Source organism: Xiphophorus hellerii, chromosome 6 (assembly GCF_003331165.1).
Source record: "Xiphophorus hellerii strain 12219 chromosome 6, Xiphophorus_hellerii-4.1, whole genome shotgun sequence".
In the NCBI taxonomy this organism is placed as follows: Eukaryota; Metazoa; Chordata; class Actinopteri; order Cyprinodontiformes; family Poeciliidae; genus Xiphophorus; species Xiphophorus hellerii.
Window position 1 is genome coordinate 22,257,980 of NC_045677.1, and position 18,843 is coordinate 22,276,822.

At 40.3% G+C, this 18,843-nt stretch overlaps 1 protein-coding gene across 3 annotated transcripts in view; it reads right to left on the reverse strand.

Annotated features, from left to right (window-relative positions):
* LOC116722304 (netrin-G1-like) overlaps positions 1-18,843 on the reverse strand; it is a 67,378-nt gene that overhangs the window by 28,894 nt on the left and 19,641 nt on the right. For all 3 annotated transcript variants that reach the window (XM_032566536.1, XM_032566537.1, XM_032566535.1), the window contains exon 3: positions 8,141-8,784. In XM_032566536.1, coding sequence (XP_032422427.1) covers positions 8,141-8,784 — 644 coding nt within the window. The remainder of the gene's footprint in view (positions 1-8,140; positions 8,785-18,843) is intronic.

An 18,843-nucleotide genomic window follows, 5' to 3' on the forward strand; every position in this document is an offset into this window, starting at 1 on the left:
CTATACATTCTTGGCCATGGCTAAGAAATCTAAGATTTCTTTTTTCCTACAGTGTCTGAGCCAAATGGAGGAGTGAGAATCCAAACACTAAATCTAAGACATAGTTAAATTTTTGCAAAATAAGCTGCCATAATAGTCCATATATGAGGTTCTGAAAAAAAATTTGCATAGGATATAAGAAATTACTTTCATCAGAAGCAACCCAACTAAAAAAGCAGAAGAATATTGGCATATTTTCCAAGTCAAATCCAAGTTTTACCAAGCATTTAAATGTGTTTTCTTAGATTGCACACCAATTTTCTGGTAAAAAACAAAACAAAACACATTATTTAATATATAAACTTATAATAAAAATGCTTATTTCTGTACTTAAGGGTACTTAAGGGTACTTGCTTTATTAAATAAGTATTTATTTAATAAAGCAAAGTGTCCATTTTGTAATCAAATTCTGAATCCACACTGAATATTTAATAGAAATCAAAATGGTAAATGGACTGAACTTATATAGAAATCAAATGATCAATTATTAAAAAATACCACCAGTAAGATACTAAAACTAAATGTTAAAAATACTTTCTCATCTACATTTTCATTTTTCAAGGATAAAAACTGAATTGAATCATTTTGTATTTTTCTAGCAAATATTACTCTTTTGTTTATAATTGTTATCATCAAACAAATAATTTTTTGTTTGGCTCAGAATGAGTGTCCTACTCTGTCCTTCCAGACCGCTAGAAGACGTTCATAGGAAGGCCATGTGAACAACTCAGACACACTGAGTGGCTGGATGTTATAGTGACACATCATTGTTTCAAAAACCCTATAATCCAACTTTTTGCATTACTTTGCAAAGCCAGGTTAAACCCCAATTCTTCTCAAAGTGTCAAAGGCTTCGGTGTGGGAATGAAACTCAGCTAAGAATGAACAAAATTTCCATCACGGTTCTAAACAACATCCTTTACAAACACTCAGGAGGAATATTGATTGCTGTCCTCTTGCTGCATTCTGTCTTGCATTATAAACTAACAAGCTTGAAAGGAAGAATAAGGAAGACCTGTAAAGGCCGGATGGATGGTAACGCATCCAGATTGAAGGTTATATAAATGACAGTAGTTAAAACAAGGGAAAGAAATGCTGGAGGACATTATACAGGAGATGTGCTGAGTGTCACTGAGTTTTCTGAAATCCCACAGTGGATCCTGTGAATATGTAAATATCCTCAGCATCTAGATACCGTGTATGACTATGTGAGGTGTTAAGGACATAATGTGAATTCTCTGGCAAAGCTATGTAGAAATTTAGGTTTCCTTTAAAGTGCAACATTGAGCACTGAAATCTGAAATCTGTAATGTAGTGCTAATAGGATATTGAGAAAGCCATCACAGTGGGAAATGCAAATTTTGTGGCCTGAGGCGAACATTGGAAGCACAAAAACACAAGTAAAATGTCTAAAATTCTATCTTAAACCTATTTTAAAAAAAAATAAAATAAAATAAAGTTTACCATGTATTCCAAAGAGGGAAATTCCTGATGGAATAATGTTTTTGGTCTTTAGGTGTAACTCCTCTTAAACATCTGATTGTAACAAGTCAGCAGGGAATAAAACAACCTTAAATATATTCAAGCCCGGAGTTATGTTGACATTAGATACTCAGTCATTTTTGTAGTATAAAAACCTGCATTTATATATTTATTTTTTCTAGTACTTTCTATTGTAGCTTTGTAGAAAGATGGTAAAATGTGTAAGACTAGTTGCAAAAAATAGTAAAGTAACATAATGACCTTTACTATTGCAATTTATTAGACATACTAGGCGTTAGTTACCGGGTAACAATTTAAAATTTTTTAAAATGTATATTTAGTTTTAATGATAAATAAATGGCCATATAATAAAACTTTCTAACTTTAGAGCTCCATTGCATGGTTGCTACTTCTGAATTTGGTAAGATTTAGGCATTATAATGTTGGTTAAATTAGATAATATCATCTAGCAGTAGAAACAGTTGCTCAATGACTTTATATCTCTTATTCATGGTTATCACAAAGAGAGCACCATACGTATTTCCACTTAAGGTTTAGGCATCCTAATGTTATGTAAACCATAAAACAAAGTGGGAAAATAATTTGTCCTTCCAAAAGTTTAATGTTGTCAATTCATTTTCATGCTTAACTTCTCCTTCAGATGAATTAGCCTTTCTGTTAAACTTTTAAATTAGTTCTTAATCAAGACACTGGCTTTGATACAAAATGTAAATTTTTATATGTATTTAATCATATTTAACACATTTAATTAATTAGTATTAAGAGCCAATTATCAGTACAAGTCAAATTTTGCATAATGAACCTGCGCTTAAAAATGTGCATTTAATACTTTTTTATACCTTATTGCAATTTTTTCTATACTCGAATGGCATTTATAATTTTACTCTAATTTTTGCGTTATAATAATTATATTAAGAGTATTCCTAAATGCTCTTTACATTTGCTCCTTTGAGGTATTGTTACACAACACCTAAATACCATCTAAAAGACAAAGTAAGAGGATACAAAAAAAGGACAGACAGATTTGTAAAGGAAAAAAAAAAGGAGAAAAATGACATTGGGGTGGGGGGAGATAAATAGCACATTAGCACTTATAGATTAACTGCCTCTTATTCCCAGGCCCTGCTGCAGCCCTGCAGATGTGCAGCACTGACCGCACAACTACCCGGCAGCGGTCATGTCTTAATTAACAAGCCGACATCTGATCAATAATTGAGGAACAATGAAGGGGGGATGTGAACGCAGTGACAGACTGCATGGTTCAAGGTTTTTGGTTTTCTGTTGATGTGAACTAACACCAGAAATCAATAGCGCAGGCAGTCCCAACACACACTGGCTTTCTACACGACATCAAAAAAAAAAAAAAAAGGATTATCCCAACGGTATTTGTTTGCTCTCTTTTTGTCATAAAATATACATTTGAAAATGTATGAAGGATTTGCAGCCATATTGTACATAGTGATTTGTGAGAGCATGGGAAATTATAGATCAGAGGGCAATTTTCTAAATAACAGGAGATATTTTCTCATCTTGCTTTAATATATAATTGGAGATTATTTTAAAATTCTGAACTGCTCCAGCTTTCTGGCTAATTTCTTATCTTTTTGCAGCCAATACTGATTCCAGCCAATTTTAGCCAGTCTCCAACTATACAATGAAAAACCCATTGAAAAACAAATGTCTAGCTTTCTTACTCCACAGTTGTCATTAATTATTTGTATTAAAAGCACATTTTAAATGAAAGACAAAATGGTTATGTAGTTCACATTTGACAAGTATTTATTATTATATTAATGATTAAGAAAGGTAAACATTATTAAAACAGCTGTTTATGTGTGAATTTTCTTGGTAATATGACCCCTAAAATAATAAGCCTTTACAAAAAAAGGATAACATATCAAAATTAATTGTTTTATAGCAGACAGAAGTTGAAAGCTTGTAATGTTGAGAGAACAACTTTGCAGTGAGTCCTTCGGCCTGTTATCTGTTTGAAAGTCTTTCTGTCTTTTGTTTTCTAGCTTCCTTAATGAACTGCAGACATTGCTCATATCATGCTGTATCAAATTGATTTTTTATAAATCACTTCCAACATTTTGATCCCTGCTCTGACTGTCATGATCCTCCAGCTGTGATTTTGTTCTCTCTTGTGTTTGTAGTTACGTGTTTTAGTCTTAATAATGTTTCTCCATATTAGTTTATTCTGTTCCCTGCATTTTGGTTTAGTTTCTTGTGTTAGTGTTAGTTCTTAGCTTCTGGTTAGATAGATCATGTGTGTTTGATTCAGTTTCTCCTGTGCCCATTATTCAGCCTTCCCTCAGTCCCTGCTTAGATTCTCCCCCAGATGCTCTTCGTTATGTTGATTGTATTTACCTGGTTTGTAGGCCACAATCGCTTCTCCACAGTATTTAAGTGCTAGTCTTGAGTTTTCTTTCTGTAGTGAAAGCTTCCACACTAAAATGTCATGATGTAGGGCTTGGATATCATGTGTTAACTGTTTTAAAAAGAAAAACAGCATATTTGAGTTTTACCTGAGCTATCAGTCAGGGGCTGAACAGTTGCAAATCAGCTGATTCCAGTCACTGGTTGTTTTCTAAATACATCTTTTACCTCAACATTAAAAAGTGTGTATTATAGCAGCACCATAAAAAAATCTGACTGTTGAATATTGCTATAATATCAACTCATAATTAAGCCAAATTTTTCTTCATAACAGTGTCTGCACCAAATGACATATTAAACACACTGATTGCATGAGCATGACTGCAATTTCATACATTATAGCAACTTGTCTGAACAAGATAAGCAGTTTTTGATGGTGACAAAACCTTATCTTAATAATGTAACATTTTTTTGGCTTATATCAATCATTAAGGGCAAGTTTTTCGGGTGTTTATGTGATGTGAGATGACACAAGAAAAGAATAATATAGTCTGAGCGGCTTGTGGAAAAGCTGTTTTTCACTCAGTCTAAGGAACAAAAGTGTATTTTTAACTGATTCTTCTAAATATCCACTGTTCTTAAAGCTTGGAAGACCTGAAAGCTAACAGACCTTATTAAATTCATAAGACCTGTACCAGGATCAAACACATTTTGATTGAAATGTGAAAATGAGTGTAGATTTCAGCTTAATATGACAAAACTTTAAGCGAATGTGCACAAAGTGGCTGCTTCAGAGATGTGTCACCTCTGCTACAATAAATCTAAAAATATTGAAGAAATACAGAACAGTATTACGAAGCACTTTAGAATATGGTTACATACCCCAGAGCTCTACACTCATTAAAAGAAGGCAATACAGATGAAAAGGGCAATTTCATTTGGTTAGTTGCTTTGTGCAATTTTTGAATAGAGGCTTTTTTTTTTTTAAAGAACAATATACATAGGTCATTTGAAGTATGTCACTGTTAGGCAGAAACACAAAATCTCGTTTAATCTTAAAACCATCTAGTTTTACTTTTGTGTCTTTCAGATAATGAAAAATGACAGCGAGAACATCTGCACTGCATGGTTCTGAATGTGTTAACCAAAGCTCCGTGTTGATAGAAAAGCGTGTGACTGCTAGGATAAAGCTGTGAGGATGCAGTGTTACTTTATAAACCTTGTCAACACAGTGTTTAATTATCCATCCAACACAGAGTCATTTGCTTTTCCTTAAAACCAAAGGCCTGCATGATGCCCTTTTCTGCACAGTTGCCTGGCAGCCAGGAGGTTTATCCCCTTTTGTGTGGAATTCGCATGAGTGTATCTGTGGGTTCTCGCTCATTGTCTAAAAACATGCATGTTGGGAGACCTTTTCTTAAGCTTACCTTGTTTTAAACTTCAATAATTATATCCATAACATGTTGGTTGTGTTTTTAGTTTCCCTGATGCTGTTCATTCACTGAAGTTCTCTAACAAATCTGAGAGACCATTTAGAACAAAGAGTAAAGTGACCTGAATGAAATGAGTGACAGACTTAGTTTCTAATTGTAAAAAAAAACAAAAACAAAGCAAAAAAAATTAAGGTGTTTTTTTTCATAATTTTACTACTAGAAATAAAAATCTGAAAAGTGAGTTTACTTTGATACCCTTGAATGAAATCCATTGCAACCAAATGTCTTCAGGAAGTCTCTAAAACAAATAGCATCCAACTGTGTGCAATTTAATCTCAGCATATCTCAGTTTAAATCCAACTGTTCTCTGAATGCCTCAGGGGTTTGTTAAAGAACCGTGAACAAACATAATGAAGACCAAGGAACAAAGCAGACAGCTCAGGGATAAAGTTGTGGAAAAGTTTAAAGTATAGTTAGGCTATAAAACGACACAGGGAGCTTTAGACAGAACATTATTTCATCATCATGAAATACCTTTGGTCAAAGTATAATGAGTCAAAATGGCCTAAACAAAGTAAATGCATACCTATTTATGGACTGAGCTTGAACGGATTTTTAAATAATATTTAGTCTCTAGATGTGTAAGACTAATATGGACATATTCCAAAAAAACTGGCAACTCAACAGGCTGCGAAACAGGGCTCTGCTAAGTACTGACTCAGTGAATACATATGCATGTTGAACTTTTCTTGGTCTGTATTTAGCTTTTTCTGTCGTATAATCAACTCTGACCAGCTTCCCTTTCTCTGGTGAAGAAAAGAATCCCTGCAGCCTGATGCTGTCATCTTTAAATTATTTTTATTTAGAAGGGGGTGAATCTTAATACATTTGTAAAAATAGAAAAACAGCAACAACACACAATCATGCACTACTTTTTCTGCTGTCTAAAGAAAATCCCCAAAAAATCTACTGAAGTTTTGTGGTTGGAAAGCTACCAAATCTGAAAGTCTAATAGTGTGAGTCTTACAAGGCTGTTTACTCTGGTGCTTCTCACTTTTGCTACAAAGTTTATTTTTAAAAAATCTGGTTCAAAACAACATCCATACAAACCAGTTATTTATTTTTACAACTAAAAATCTCTAAATCTCCGCTGAAAAAAGTTCATGGCCAACTTCCAAATTTTTCTTTTGCAGTTACATTGATTTTTACAACTTAATGACTTACCCCTTTCCAAATAGTCAGAGCCCTAACACCCAATTGCTAAAAACCATCTGCAGCAAAACTGAACCTGTAAATATTCAGCTGTGTCTGCAAGAGAAAGTTTATCAGCCTTTGTGGTATATTCTGGGAGTTTTCAGACAGGATGGCCATCCTGTGATAAGCCTTTCACATTCGGTGGTAGCCAGAAGGCTACTGAGGCTGCTGGAAACTCTAATCAGTCTCTGCCCACCTGCCTCCATCCTGCTCTTTCAAGTGAGTAACTGATCCACTTCTGGACAGAAATCATATGTTTATTTCCCTTTCTTTCTCATTGCAAACTTCTGCTCGAAAATTGAATTGGATGCCCTGGGGCAGGATGGAAAATTGTGCAAAAATAACTTATTTTCCCTACACTCAACCTTTGGCTACCCTAATGAATGGCAAAATAAGATAACGGTGGGAGATGCTATTCCACGTCAGCTAGCCATCCTTTCAATTTAGAGCTCATCAATTCATGTTTACAGTGTAAGTATCAATACTGGAAGATGGTGTGTGACTGCAAGAACATGAATTGCTCATGGAGAAAAAATTACACTGTACTGTTATGCAAAACTTCTCCAGATATTAGATCAAACACATCAAATGCCATGAGACCTTGTCAGATTGTTTTTTGCACAGCATGGCAGCTTATTTTCACCCAGTAATCTAGTCAGATAAAAATTTATTATTTAAGAGCAGGAACATCATTGATTAAATCATAAATCCCCTCTTTACTGAACAGGGCAAGGGTAAATTTGGAGCCATAGTCTGGGAGCTTTAACATTGTCACATTTCACTGATGTGTCCTGGATAATTAGTATTTAATCAGCTGCAAATATTCTTAATTACAAGATTAATCTCTAACCAATTAGCCGACCTGCTAATGGTTTTACTCTACCATTGAAGTACACTGAATTCCAATTAGGGAGCAAAAACCTTAATTTACCTAGAGGCCCATCTGATGGGTCATTACCAAGCCACTTACTTTCTGTATAAACTGAAGGCAGCAAGCAGCACAGATCCCATAGGAGAGCAGCTGTGGAAGCTTTATGGCCGACGTGTGAGGCATTTCCATGCATCACGGGACAATGTTTCTACTTTCTGAAAATAACAGAGTCATACTGATGATTCACTAATGAATATATGACGTTCAGCGACACTGCAAGATCCGGAAACTAAAATATGCATTGGAATTGATCTCAGTTTAGTTCACTTACTGGGCGTTAAGTGTGATATTTGTTAATATAAAACTTAATGTTGCAAGCAAGAATGGGGTGCTAGTCAGTAATTTAAAATATAATTCAGTGCAAGCACAAAGAGCATTAGCATTTTATCAGTCAAGAGTACTACACCTAATATCCAGGTCACTTCTGACGCAAGTGTTTCTGAAGTTGTAATTTGCCTAAAAAAAAGTCTTGAATTATTAATCTTTTCTGAAAGCCTTCATCCCAGTGTGAACACAGATTTTTTTTAAATAAAGCTATTTATTTGAAATAAACAAAATAGAAACTAAGTGCAAGTCTCAAAGACTTCTTAGTGGATCTTACCTGCCCTGTACCTTGATGTCAGATATTGCGTAGAAGTATCTGGATAAATTGTTCTCATCCACCATGGTGGCTCCAGTAGCTGGCTTTAGTAATCTAATCCTCAGATCTGTGATTGTGAAGAAATCTCTCAGGTTCTTAGTGGTATCCAGCTGACCGTATAGTGAAGCCATGTTGTGTAGCCGAGGTCCAGCAAATAGAGCGAAGCGGTCCTTTATCTCAAAACGTACGGTCTTGTCGTTCTTCCACACATAGCCTCGAGAGTATTCCTCAGTACAAATTATGTCCAGCAGGGTGCGCTGGGACAGGTCATTCACTGTCTTGGGTTCCATGGTGAAAGCATCCAGGCAGTCAGTGGCGTAGAACTGGTAAGGGGTCCAGGTGCGACCGTAGTCGAGCGACTTCTCCAGGACCATCTGCTCTGGCCGGCCTGACTCAAAGGTGATAACGATGTCATCAGTTAGCTCAATTGTCTTGTTCCAGGACAGCGTAATGTTGACTTGCAGAGGCTTTGGGTATTTCTTCCATGATGTCGATTGCCAGAACGTTGTGGGATTTCGACCTTCGAAGTCAAACATCAACTCAGGAGGATGAGCCAGTTCCTCAGTAGCAGCATCACATTCGTTGTTGCACATGTAAGGATTCTCCTGAACGAAAACACAATAAAAGCAAAAGTAAGTGAATTGTTTATAATGTTTATTTGATAAGGACAGATACAAGAAACATAGATCAAGATACTCTAATCTGTGTAATTTATGTCCCACAGGGACCTTCATCACTTTTTAACACAATAATTACATAAAGTGTTAAAATAATTTCCTCTGCTTTATGTTAGTGCTGAAAGTTTGACCTAAATGCAATTTTTGCAAATGCTTTTTATTTTAATAAATGCAATGTTGGTAAAGTTTTGAGTTAAGTTTATAGAAATTAACATTGAATTAAAAAATATTTTTGAAATCAGATAAAGAATTAGATTTTGATGAAAATGGAATCCATTACTTTATTTTCATGGGGGTAATATTGATCCTGGGGGTATAATGTGATATACTGTATATATACGTATATACTGTATATAGTTTGTTTTATTTATTTATTTATTTATTTTTTAAATTTGTTGTTACCAAGTTTTAGTAGTTTGAATGGCCATGTTTAAACGTTTTCGATGAAGAAAGTGGTGAGGAACTATGAACTGTTCCTTCAGGTATCTGAAAAGAACATATGTAACCACTCAGCAAACTAATAAAAGATGGATCAGAATTGATCAGAGCAGGAGTGAAAACAACCAAAACCTGAGGATCACGTTCAAAAACTAAAGTTTTAACATGTCAATGTGATATTTTAAAAAAAATAAAACACAGAAGAAGATGAATTTTTGTAGCTACAGGCAAGAACACTAAAAAATAGAATTACACAAAAGTAATTTAGTTTTTTTTATTTAACTCAAACTAAACATTGTTCACTGTTCCTTTGCCTTGATGGTTTACAACTTTGCTCCACACAATTTCTATTCCATTAAAGCCCATGTGCATGTCGTAATCTAGCAATGTCATTTCTAAGGCTGCAGGAGATGGTGACCCTCTCATTGAGATGATACTGTGGATACCGTATTCCTGATGAGCACAATTCCAGCTCCGACCTGCCCCACAAATTGCCTGTGTAATTGATATTCTTGTGTGGTATTTCAGCTGGGATAGGAATGGAATCCCGATGAGTATTTCTTATGAAACACGCAAAGGGACATGCATTTTTCATGGGTCCGTGCTTGGTTTCTGCCATAGACATCCAGCGAGTTCGGGTGTTTGTGCGATCGAGTTTGCGGGTAGAAAGAGCTGCGCTCTTGATGTGTTTGTGTTTGTTTGTGACAGGGATAGAGAGCTCTGAATGTGTTTGCCCATATGTGTGCACACAAGCAGTATGTATGGGTGTGTGGGGGTGTGTGGACAGGGTAGCAAAGGAACGATGAAAGAGCGAGAACTGAATTGGGGGCAGAGAGCACAAGGCTCCTTTCTAAATACATTTCTCTCACCTTTTGGTCCATGAACAATGAGGTTAAGTGCCAGGAAGATTCATATCGACTCTAACATGGTTCAATAATGAGCAATGATCTGGTACTCTACTCTGAAAATGATTTAAAGAGGAGAAAGGACCCCCAAACTCTCAGATTGTAAAGAAATTATCCGATTCCTCTGTGCCCCGAAAAAAAATCACATCAAATTCCAACAAAATATTTTAACCTTTAAAAAACAAAGTGACTAAATATCCACTCTAAAATATTACTAAGAAGTATATATTCTAATTATACCTAGTAGCCTGTACTGTTTAAAAGTGCCTTATAAAAGTTTGAAGATTTAATAAATGCTACAAACACATGCCCATAGTCGGAATTAAAACCCTGAATAGGAATATATATTTTAACGAACATAATTCTGTATAAAAGGCTTGAAACTAGTGATTTAAGGCAAAAACTTAGGAACAAAGCAGTTTGTTTTTTCTATCTATCTGTCTGTCTGTCTGTCTGTCTGTCTGTCTGTCTGTCTGTCTGTCTATCTATCTATCTATCTATCTATCGTAGGTGAGTTATTGCCTCCATCTCATGGCCCACGATGGCTTTAGGTCAGGCCCACCATTATATTTTTATCTGAAAAGACTAGTGGTTGCTTTTCTCTTCAAGTGAGTTGCAAAATCTCTATTTCAGAAATAAAGAAAAGTATTTTAAGGTTTATCTTCCTCTGAGAAAATGGTATGAAGACTGTGTTTAGATACACATCTCAAGAGTCTGTTTCATTTCCTATGTTATGCTATCACCGACTTACTCTTCAGCCTGAAGAGATATAGCTGTGCTATCAAGGACAAGACTGCAAGATATTGGTTCAGCTGACTCAAAGGAGCATAACATGATCCAATTAGAAGGGTAATGAGGGTTATGCTGCTAAGAGAGAATGTGAGAATAAGAAAGAGTGGGAGGTAGTGTGAATGTAAACCTTTTTAAGGAGCATCTCAGTTGCTAAAAGTATTCTCCTTTCACGCCCATGCACTCCCACACACATTCAACACTAACCCAAAGCTTAAAAGGCCACAGAGCAGCCTGAAACCAAAAAAATAGAAAAAAAAATGGAAATTTCGAAATAGAGAGTAAGGGGTAATAGGCTGCCTGGTTTTGCCGCAGGGACAATAAATTGTACTCAAGTTCTCAGTTTATTGTCAATGTGTTGCTGAGGGTCATTATAGTCACTGCTTTATGTCTGTTAGAGAAGTTGATGGTACAGAGAAGGAGGAAAAGATGGAGTTTGTGAGAAGCACTGATTTACCTGTTGTTATTCGAGAGCATGAATTTTCAGTTATTTCTTTTATTGGTTCTTTGGTTTGGTTTTGTGAACAGTGGGGTGGCTGCCTTCACATCAGCCAAGCAAGGACTCTCTGTCATGAAGTGCGGGTGGTGTTGGTGGTGAGGCAGATGCAGCGGACCCAGGTTAGATGAATTATGATGATTTAATGATGAAAACCAGGCAAAACTACGAACAGCAGGCACAAGGAAACACTGAGGACGAACAGACTAGACATTGACGCAAAATTGACGAGGACCCGACGAGGAACAAGGAACACAGGTGGAGTTAAATACATGGGAGGGTAATCACAGAACGAGACACACCTGGGAACAATCAAGGGGAGGACAGGACAACGAAGAGACTTAAGGACACAAAAAACTCTAAATGAACACAGAAAACACAGATCCTGACAGTACCCCCCCCTCAAGGGCGGCTACCAGACGCCCAAAAAAAAAAAAACCACAAGGGTGGGCGGAGGGGCGCCGGATGGGGGGCCAGAGTCCAGAAAAAACAAAAACACAACAAGGGCGGGCGGAGGGGCGCTGGACGGGGGGCCAGAGTCCAGAAAAACAAAAAACTACCCACCATCGTGGGCGGAAACACAAGAAGGGCCAAGAGTCCATAAAACAAACAAAAAACTACCCCCAGGGTGGGCGGAGGCAAAGGAGGCAGGAACCACGGAGGTGGTCCGGCGGTCGTCCGCGGCGGCGGGAACCACGGAGGCGGTCCGGCGGTCGTCCGCGGCGCTGGAGACGGGAACCACAGAGGCGGTCCGGCGGCCGTCCGCGGCGCTGGAGGCGGGAACCACAGAGGCGGTCCGGCGGCCGTCCGCGGCGCTGGAGGCGGGAACCACGGAGGCGGTCCGGCGGCCGTCCGCGGCGCTGGAGGCGGGAACCACGGAGGCGGTCCGGCGGCCGTCCGCGGCGCTGGAGGCGGGAACCACGGAGGCGGGAACCATGGAGGCGGTCCGGCGGCCGTCCGCGGCGCTGGAGGCGGGAACCCCGGAGGCGGGACCCCAGGAGGCGGTCCAGCGGCCGTCCGCGGCCCTGGAGGTGGCGATGATGAGCCCCGGGGGCCGCCCACAGACGGCGACGACGAGCCCCCCGAGGCAGGGTCTCGGTCGGAGCACAGGGGGTCTCGGTCTCAGGTGGAACACTGGGGGTCTCGGTCTCGGGTGGAACACTGGGGGTCTCGGTCTCGGGTGGAACACTGGGGGTCTCGGTCAGAACGGATAGGGACTGGGTCTCGGTCGGAACACTGGGGGTCTCGGTCTCTGGAGGAACGCTGGGGGTCAGAGTCTCTGGAGGAACACTGGGGGTCTCTGGAGGAACGCAGAAGGTCAGGGTCTCTGGAGGAACGCAGAAGGTCAGGGTCTCTGGAGGAACGCAGAAGGTCAGGGTCTCGGGTGGAACGCAGAGGGTCTCGGTCTCGGGTGGAACGCAGAGAGTCTCTGGAGGAACGCAGGGAGTCTGAGTCGGAACGCAGGGAGTCTCGGAAGGAACGCTGGGGGTCTGGGTCTCGGAAGGAACACTGGGAGTCTCGGAAGGAACACAGGGAGTCTCAGTCTCAGGTGCGCCGGCTGGAACGCCGGCTGATTCGGCCTCGGGTGCGCCGGCTGGAACGCCGGCTGATTCGGCCTCGGGTGCGCCGGCTGGAACGCCGGCTGATTCGGCCTCGGGTGCGCCGGCTGGAACGCCGGCAGAAACGGCCTCGGGTGCGCCGGCTGGAACGCCGGCAGAAACGGCCTCGGGTGCGCCGGCTGGAACGCCGGCAGAAACGGCCTCGGGTGCGCCGGCTGGAACGCCGGCAGAAACGGCCTCGGGTGCGCCGGCTGGAACGCCGGCTGATTCGGCCTCGGGTGCGCCGGCTGGAACCGGCCGCGGGGGCGAGCCGCAGCGAAGCCTTGGAAGCGGCCGCGGGGGCGAGCCGCAGCGAAGCCTTGGAACCGGCCGCGGGGGCGAGCCGCAGCGAAGCCTTGGAACCGGCCGCGGGGGCGAGCCGCAGCGAAGCCTTGGAACCGGCCGCGGGGGCGAGCCGCAGCGAAGCCTTGGAACCGGCCGCGGGGGCGAGCCGCAGCGAAGCCTTGGAAACGGCTGCGGAGGTGACAGCTCCGGAAGGCGACGAGGGGCCGGGTCCACCGGCGGCTCACGTCGCTGTCTCCGGGCTGACCGTGGAGGTGGCGGCTCCGGAAAGCGACGAGGGGCCGGGTCTGCCGGCGGCTCACGTCGCTGTCTCCGAGCGGGCAGCGGAGGTGGCGGCTCCGGAAAGCGACGAGGGGCCGGGTCTGCCGGCGGCTCACGTCGCTGTCTCCGAGCGGGCAGCGGAGGTGGCGGCTCCGGAAAGCGACGAGGGGCCGGGTCTGCCGGCGGCTCACGTCGCTGTCTCCGGGCTGACCGTGGAGGTGGCGGCTCCGGAAAGCGACGAGGGGCCGGGTTCACCGGCGGCTCACGTCGCTGTCTCCGGGCAGACAGCGGAGGTGACAGCTCCGGAAGGCGACGAGGGGCCGGCTCCACCGGCGGCTCACGTCGCTGGCTTCCCGGACGAAGGAATCGGCGGGGGCCATATCCGGGGGGTGCTAACACCAGCCTTGTTCCCCGGAAAAGCTCCCGCTGCAGGTCGGCGAGAGCCTCCGCCAGCTCCCTGTCCTCCCTGCCGGACCTCCGCCACAGGCCGCTCTGCCCTTTAGGGGGAAACCCCACTCCTGCTGGGTCCATAATTGTGCAGCCTCACCGTTCGGTTTGGTCGGGTCCTACTGTCATGAAGTGCGGGTGGTGTTGGTGGTGAGGCAGATGCAGCGGACCCAGGTTAGATGAATTATGATGATTTAATGATGAAAACCAGGCAAAACTACGAACAGCAGGCACAAGGAAACACTGAGGACGAACAGACTAGACATTGACGCAAAATTGACGAGGACCCGACGAGGAACAAGGAACACAGGTGGAGTTAAATACATGGGAGGGTAATCACAGAACGAGACACACCTGGGAACAATCAAGGGGAGGACAGGACAACGAAGAGACTTAAGGACACAAAAAACTCTAAATGAACACAGAAAACACAGATCCTGACACTCTCATTCACAGATGCTATGAAGAAGTGGGTGACAACAGCATCAGAGGATAATGGGTAAGCAATTTTCTAACAAAACAATGAGAAGAGCAGTAAATAGAAGCACTAAGCAGCAAAGTTTCACCAAACATGTCACCTTGTTTGGTGAATAAAGCAGCAGAAAGAAGTCACAAACTCTTGCAACATTTTCTTGTTGAGTATGTCGACTTCAAACCTTTGGGGAAGCATATCGTGTATGGTGCTTATTTACTACTCCTGAACTCCAGCATACTGTTATGCCTTTATACAGTCTAGTTTATGTGAAATGGGAGATTGAGAGAAATGTCAGCACCTTTTAGCAGATATCCTGTGGTGGTTATTTAACAACAAAAACAGCGCCCTATAAAGATCAATACCTTCCATGGTCATTTAAGACCAAGGCCTTCAGTGCTCTGCCAGGGGGCAGCTATTGAAAAACAATAAACCCTCTCAACTTGATCCTTTACCTGTGATCGTGGCTGTAGGAGAGGGGAAAAGTCAGTGGAGGATGTGAAAGAGGCAAAGATTTTGGACCAAAATGAAATATCGACCAGCTGAAAAATAGACTTGACCTTAAAAATAAAGATCTGACATGTATTGGAATGTTGCTAAAGGGTTAGCTAAGCATTTCTTAAAACAAAGCAATGTATTTATGACGTTATGTAACTATTATGAAATGAGCATGCTGAAATATATATAAAAAAACTGTGTCCTGCAAAGATATTCAATGTGTTTTATTAGGATTTTATGGCATAGGCCACCAGATTAGAGACCAGATCAGATTAAAAATATATTTTAAATGTAACAGCCTTTACGTATAATGTAATATTTTAATGTTAAATGTTGTGTTTTAATACAATTTATTTCTCCATTTGTGACAGCAAACAACAGAAATTAATTAATTTAATCAAAGAATTTATAATCACATGCTGATAAATGGTGACCAAAACAGATATTCAATAGTTGCCCACTGTAATAACCAGTTAATACTGTAACATTGGTAAAGTAATAAAGTAATTGCGTTTGCATTTTTACATGGTAAGATTACATTTGTTAATGATAAAATAATCAAACTTTACCAGGAAAATTTTAGGTTTATATGAAACATCCATTTTTTATACCTTTTTTATTTCATTTTCATTGATTGGTTTTAAAAAATTTTAATTCTTCTCGTTTTTGACAAAACCTAATTCCTCCTTGGTTTCTAATCAGTATGATTCTTTTAATTTTGATCTATCTTTATTTTACCCACACTCTAAAAGCCAATACGGCTCATAGAAAGACAATCCATTTTATACCCAGTAATATATCTCCTTGCAATTCACACCAATTGACATAGAGATCATGCCACATTTAGTGAACCTCTTAATGGCCTGTGTCTTATTGGTATTAGTGACATCTACATTCCTCCCATGACTGCAGTGTCATAGAAACCAGCTGGTTTTATCTAAGCAACATGATCCTTCCAGGGTGTCTGCTTGGTGCAGAAGACCTGAGCAGTGAATCTGCAGCTGCTTGCAGATAATGATGTCCTGATCTGCAGCCCATAAGGTCAATCCAATATCAGGGTTTGAACAAGGGGGCATAGGCAGATACAGGAGCTGTGATTCTTAATGTCATTTACTAGAATGTAAAGCAATCTGGACACTCACCCAGTTATATTGTCATGAAGGCTTTGTGGATGTTAAGTACCTTTCATGGTGGTCCTGAATGTAAAAGTCTTACTTTTATTACGATTGAATCAGCATCTCTCTCTCTCTCTCTCTCTCTCTCTCTCTCTCTCTCTCTCTCTCTCTCTCTCTCTCTCTCTCTCTCTCTCTATATATATATATATATATATATATATATATATATATATATTCTCTCTGCAGCCCATAGGTATCTTATTCTATGACTTCTGTGATTCCTCTGTGGCTGAGAGTAGTCATTCCCTCCAGACCAGAGGTGTTGCTAGATTAATCAGCCTATCATCTTGACCGGCCTTACACCTTCTAACCTGCCACATGACACCTGCCGACCTGTCACTGGCCTACACTCTATCTCAATCACACCTCTGGATGCTCGTCCTCATTCATGGGGTGGGCTGGCTGGAGAGGGAGGAAATTTCACAAGTGGCTATTCAAGCAGCTGTTGGATTGTAGATAAACAAGACTAACAAGAAATGCTGTTGAAATGAGGTTACTCTATGTTTGAGTAATCTTAAGGGCCTTAGAAATACAGGAAGATCTTGTTATTTAGGGAGACATAGTTATTGCCATTGACTTAAGTCAACATGCTTTAACATACCTAAGTCCTACATGCTTTGCATAACACATATGACTCATTATAATGAATAGGTATTAATAAGTTATACATAATTCTATTTAAATAGCACCAATTTGCTGTAATAAATGTTTCTGTCATAGGAAAGACTTGTTAAAGGCTAAAGAAAATATGTATGTAAATTTAAATAACACAGACATTCACAGAATTATCATCTAGAGATTTGTACAGAAGACTTTTGCAAAAGACTTTTACTTTCTGCTATTTTATTACAGTTGAACTTGTGAGGTTTAAATACAGATATACAGTATATGCATTTGCTTTTCAGTGCTACTCTGCCACATATTCTTAGTACAGGATAGTGATTTGAAGTATCGTGCCTGAATAGGACAAAATATACTGCATTCCAGGTATTTCTAAAATGTCTTTCTTAGTCCCTCCAGTGAGACTGATCTGACACCAGGGCTGCGTGGTGGTGAATTTGTTAGTACTGTTACTTCACAGGAAAAAGATCAAGGAATTGCTATCTCAACCAGGGCCTTTCTTTGTAGAGTTTGTGGGTGTGGGTTTTCTCGAGGTACTCTGGCTTTCACACATCATTCAAAACCATGCAGGATAGGTTAATTGGTCATTTTAAATTGCCCTTAGATATGAATGTACCCATCAGTCCATCCATTTTTTATACTTGCATGACTGTGTGGTATAACCAGTGGGGGAACTGGTTATACTTGTATTATTTAAAGGAAGACAAATCAAGTAGGTAAGATGATTTTCAGCTGGTGAAGATAAGTCAATAAGAGTTGAAGGGAAGATTTATGAAGCTAAATAAGACACACATTGGAACACTGACCCTAAACATGCAGCCAAATCTACAGTGGAAGAGTTTAAATTAAAAACACAAACTTGAGTAATCTGTTTTTAGTACTGGCTCAAAGCTTATTTCCTTAGGTGTGTTTCTTTACTGTATGTAACCAGAAATAAACCTACTGTCCATCAAATCTGCTTTAACATATTTACCAAAATACACAAGCATCATAGGTTCTGTTTATTATTGTGTGCGTGTCTACTCAAATCCAAAATCAGTTGTGCCAGACAGCCCTCACATTGAGGCTTCTGCCTGTTGTGAGTTTTTTTTTTTTCTCACTGGTGACACATACTTGCTCAGTATTGATGCAATTGACTGGGTTTGATTTGATAAAAAATAAAAACCTTTTATCAACTGGCATACAAAAATAAACTAAACTGCATTACATTATGATGGACAAATTCACTTAAATCAAACTATTTGAATGTGTATTTTGAATGTGTACACAAAGGTATGCATACAGACAAGAATCTGAAAAGGTTTTCATGAATATGTATTTGACCCCCTTACAGCAATACCTGTAGAAAGCTCAAGGGGTAAGCATGCTTCTGCAAGGCTAGATGATTTTATTTAATATGTAATGATGATTGTTTTGAACATCTGCAACATGGTCAATAAGGGTTTCCAATCAGGCAGTAGCGTGAACCTACTGAGTAGTGCTAGGGTTAGGGGTTAGGAATGTGGGAAGTGATACAGTGAGTTTTGTCATCTAATAATTGAATTCAATTCCCATTATTTATATTACCCTATTCATGGTACATGTTGTTTCAATACAACTGTTTTGTTTAAACGGACATGAAGGGAGTGGGGTAAAAAAAAAATATTGTCAGAAGTAAAAGATTATACATTTCTAAGAAGAATATATTCAGTTTGTCAACAGACTTTAAAAGGGGGAGAGAAAAAATGTCATATTTATTTGTTGCCATGCTAGAAAGTTGTCGCTATGAGTGTAATGGGTGAGACTGAATAAAAATAAAATGAAAACAAATTCAGAAGGCAGGCATTTTACCTGCATATCACAGGGTGTAGAGGTGATTTCTGTAACCAGCTATTGAAGCTGATGTTTGATCAAAAAGAAAACACAAATTACTTTAAGCATTCACATTTCAATTTACTACATGCCAAACACGCCGCCCTTTGGAACACAGCCCTCGCCAAAGCAG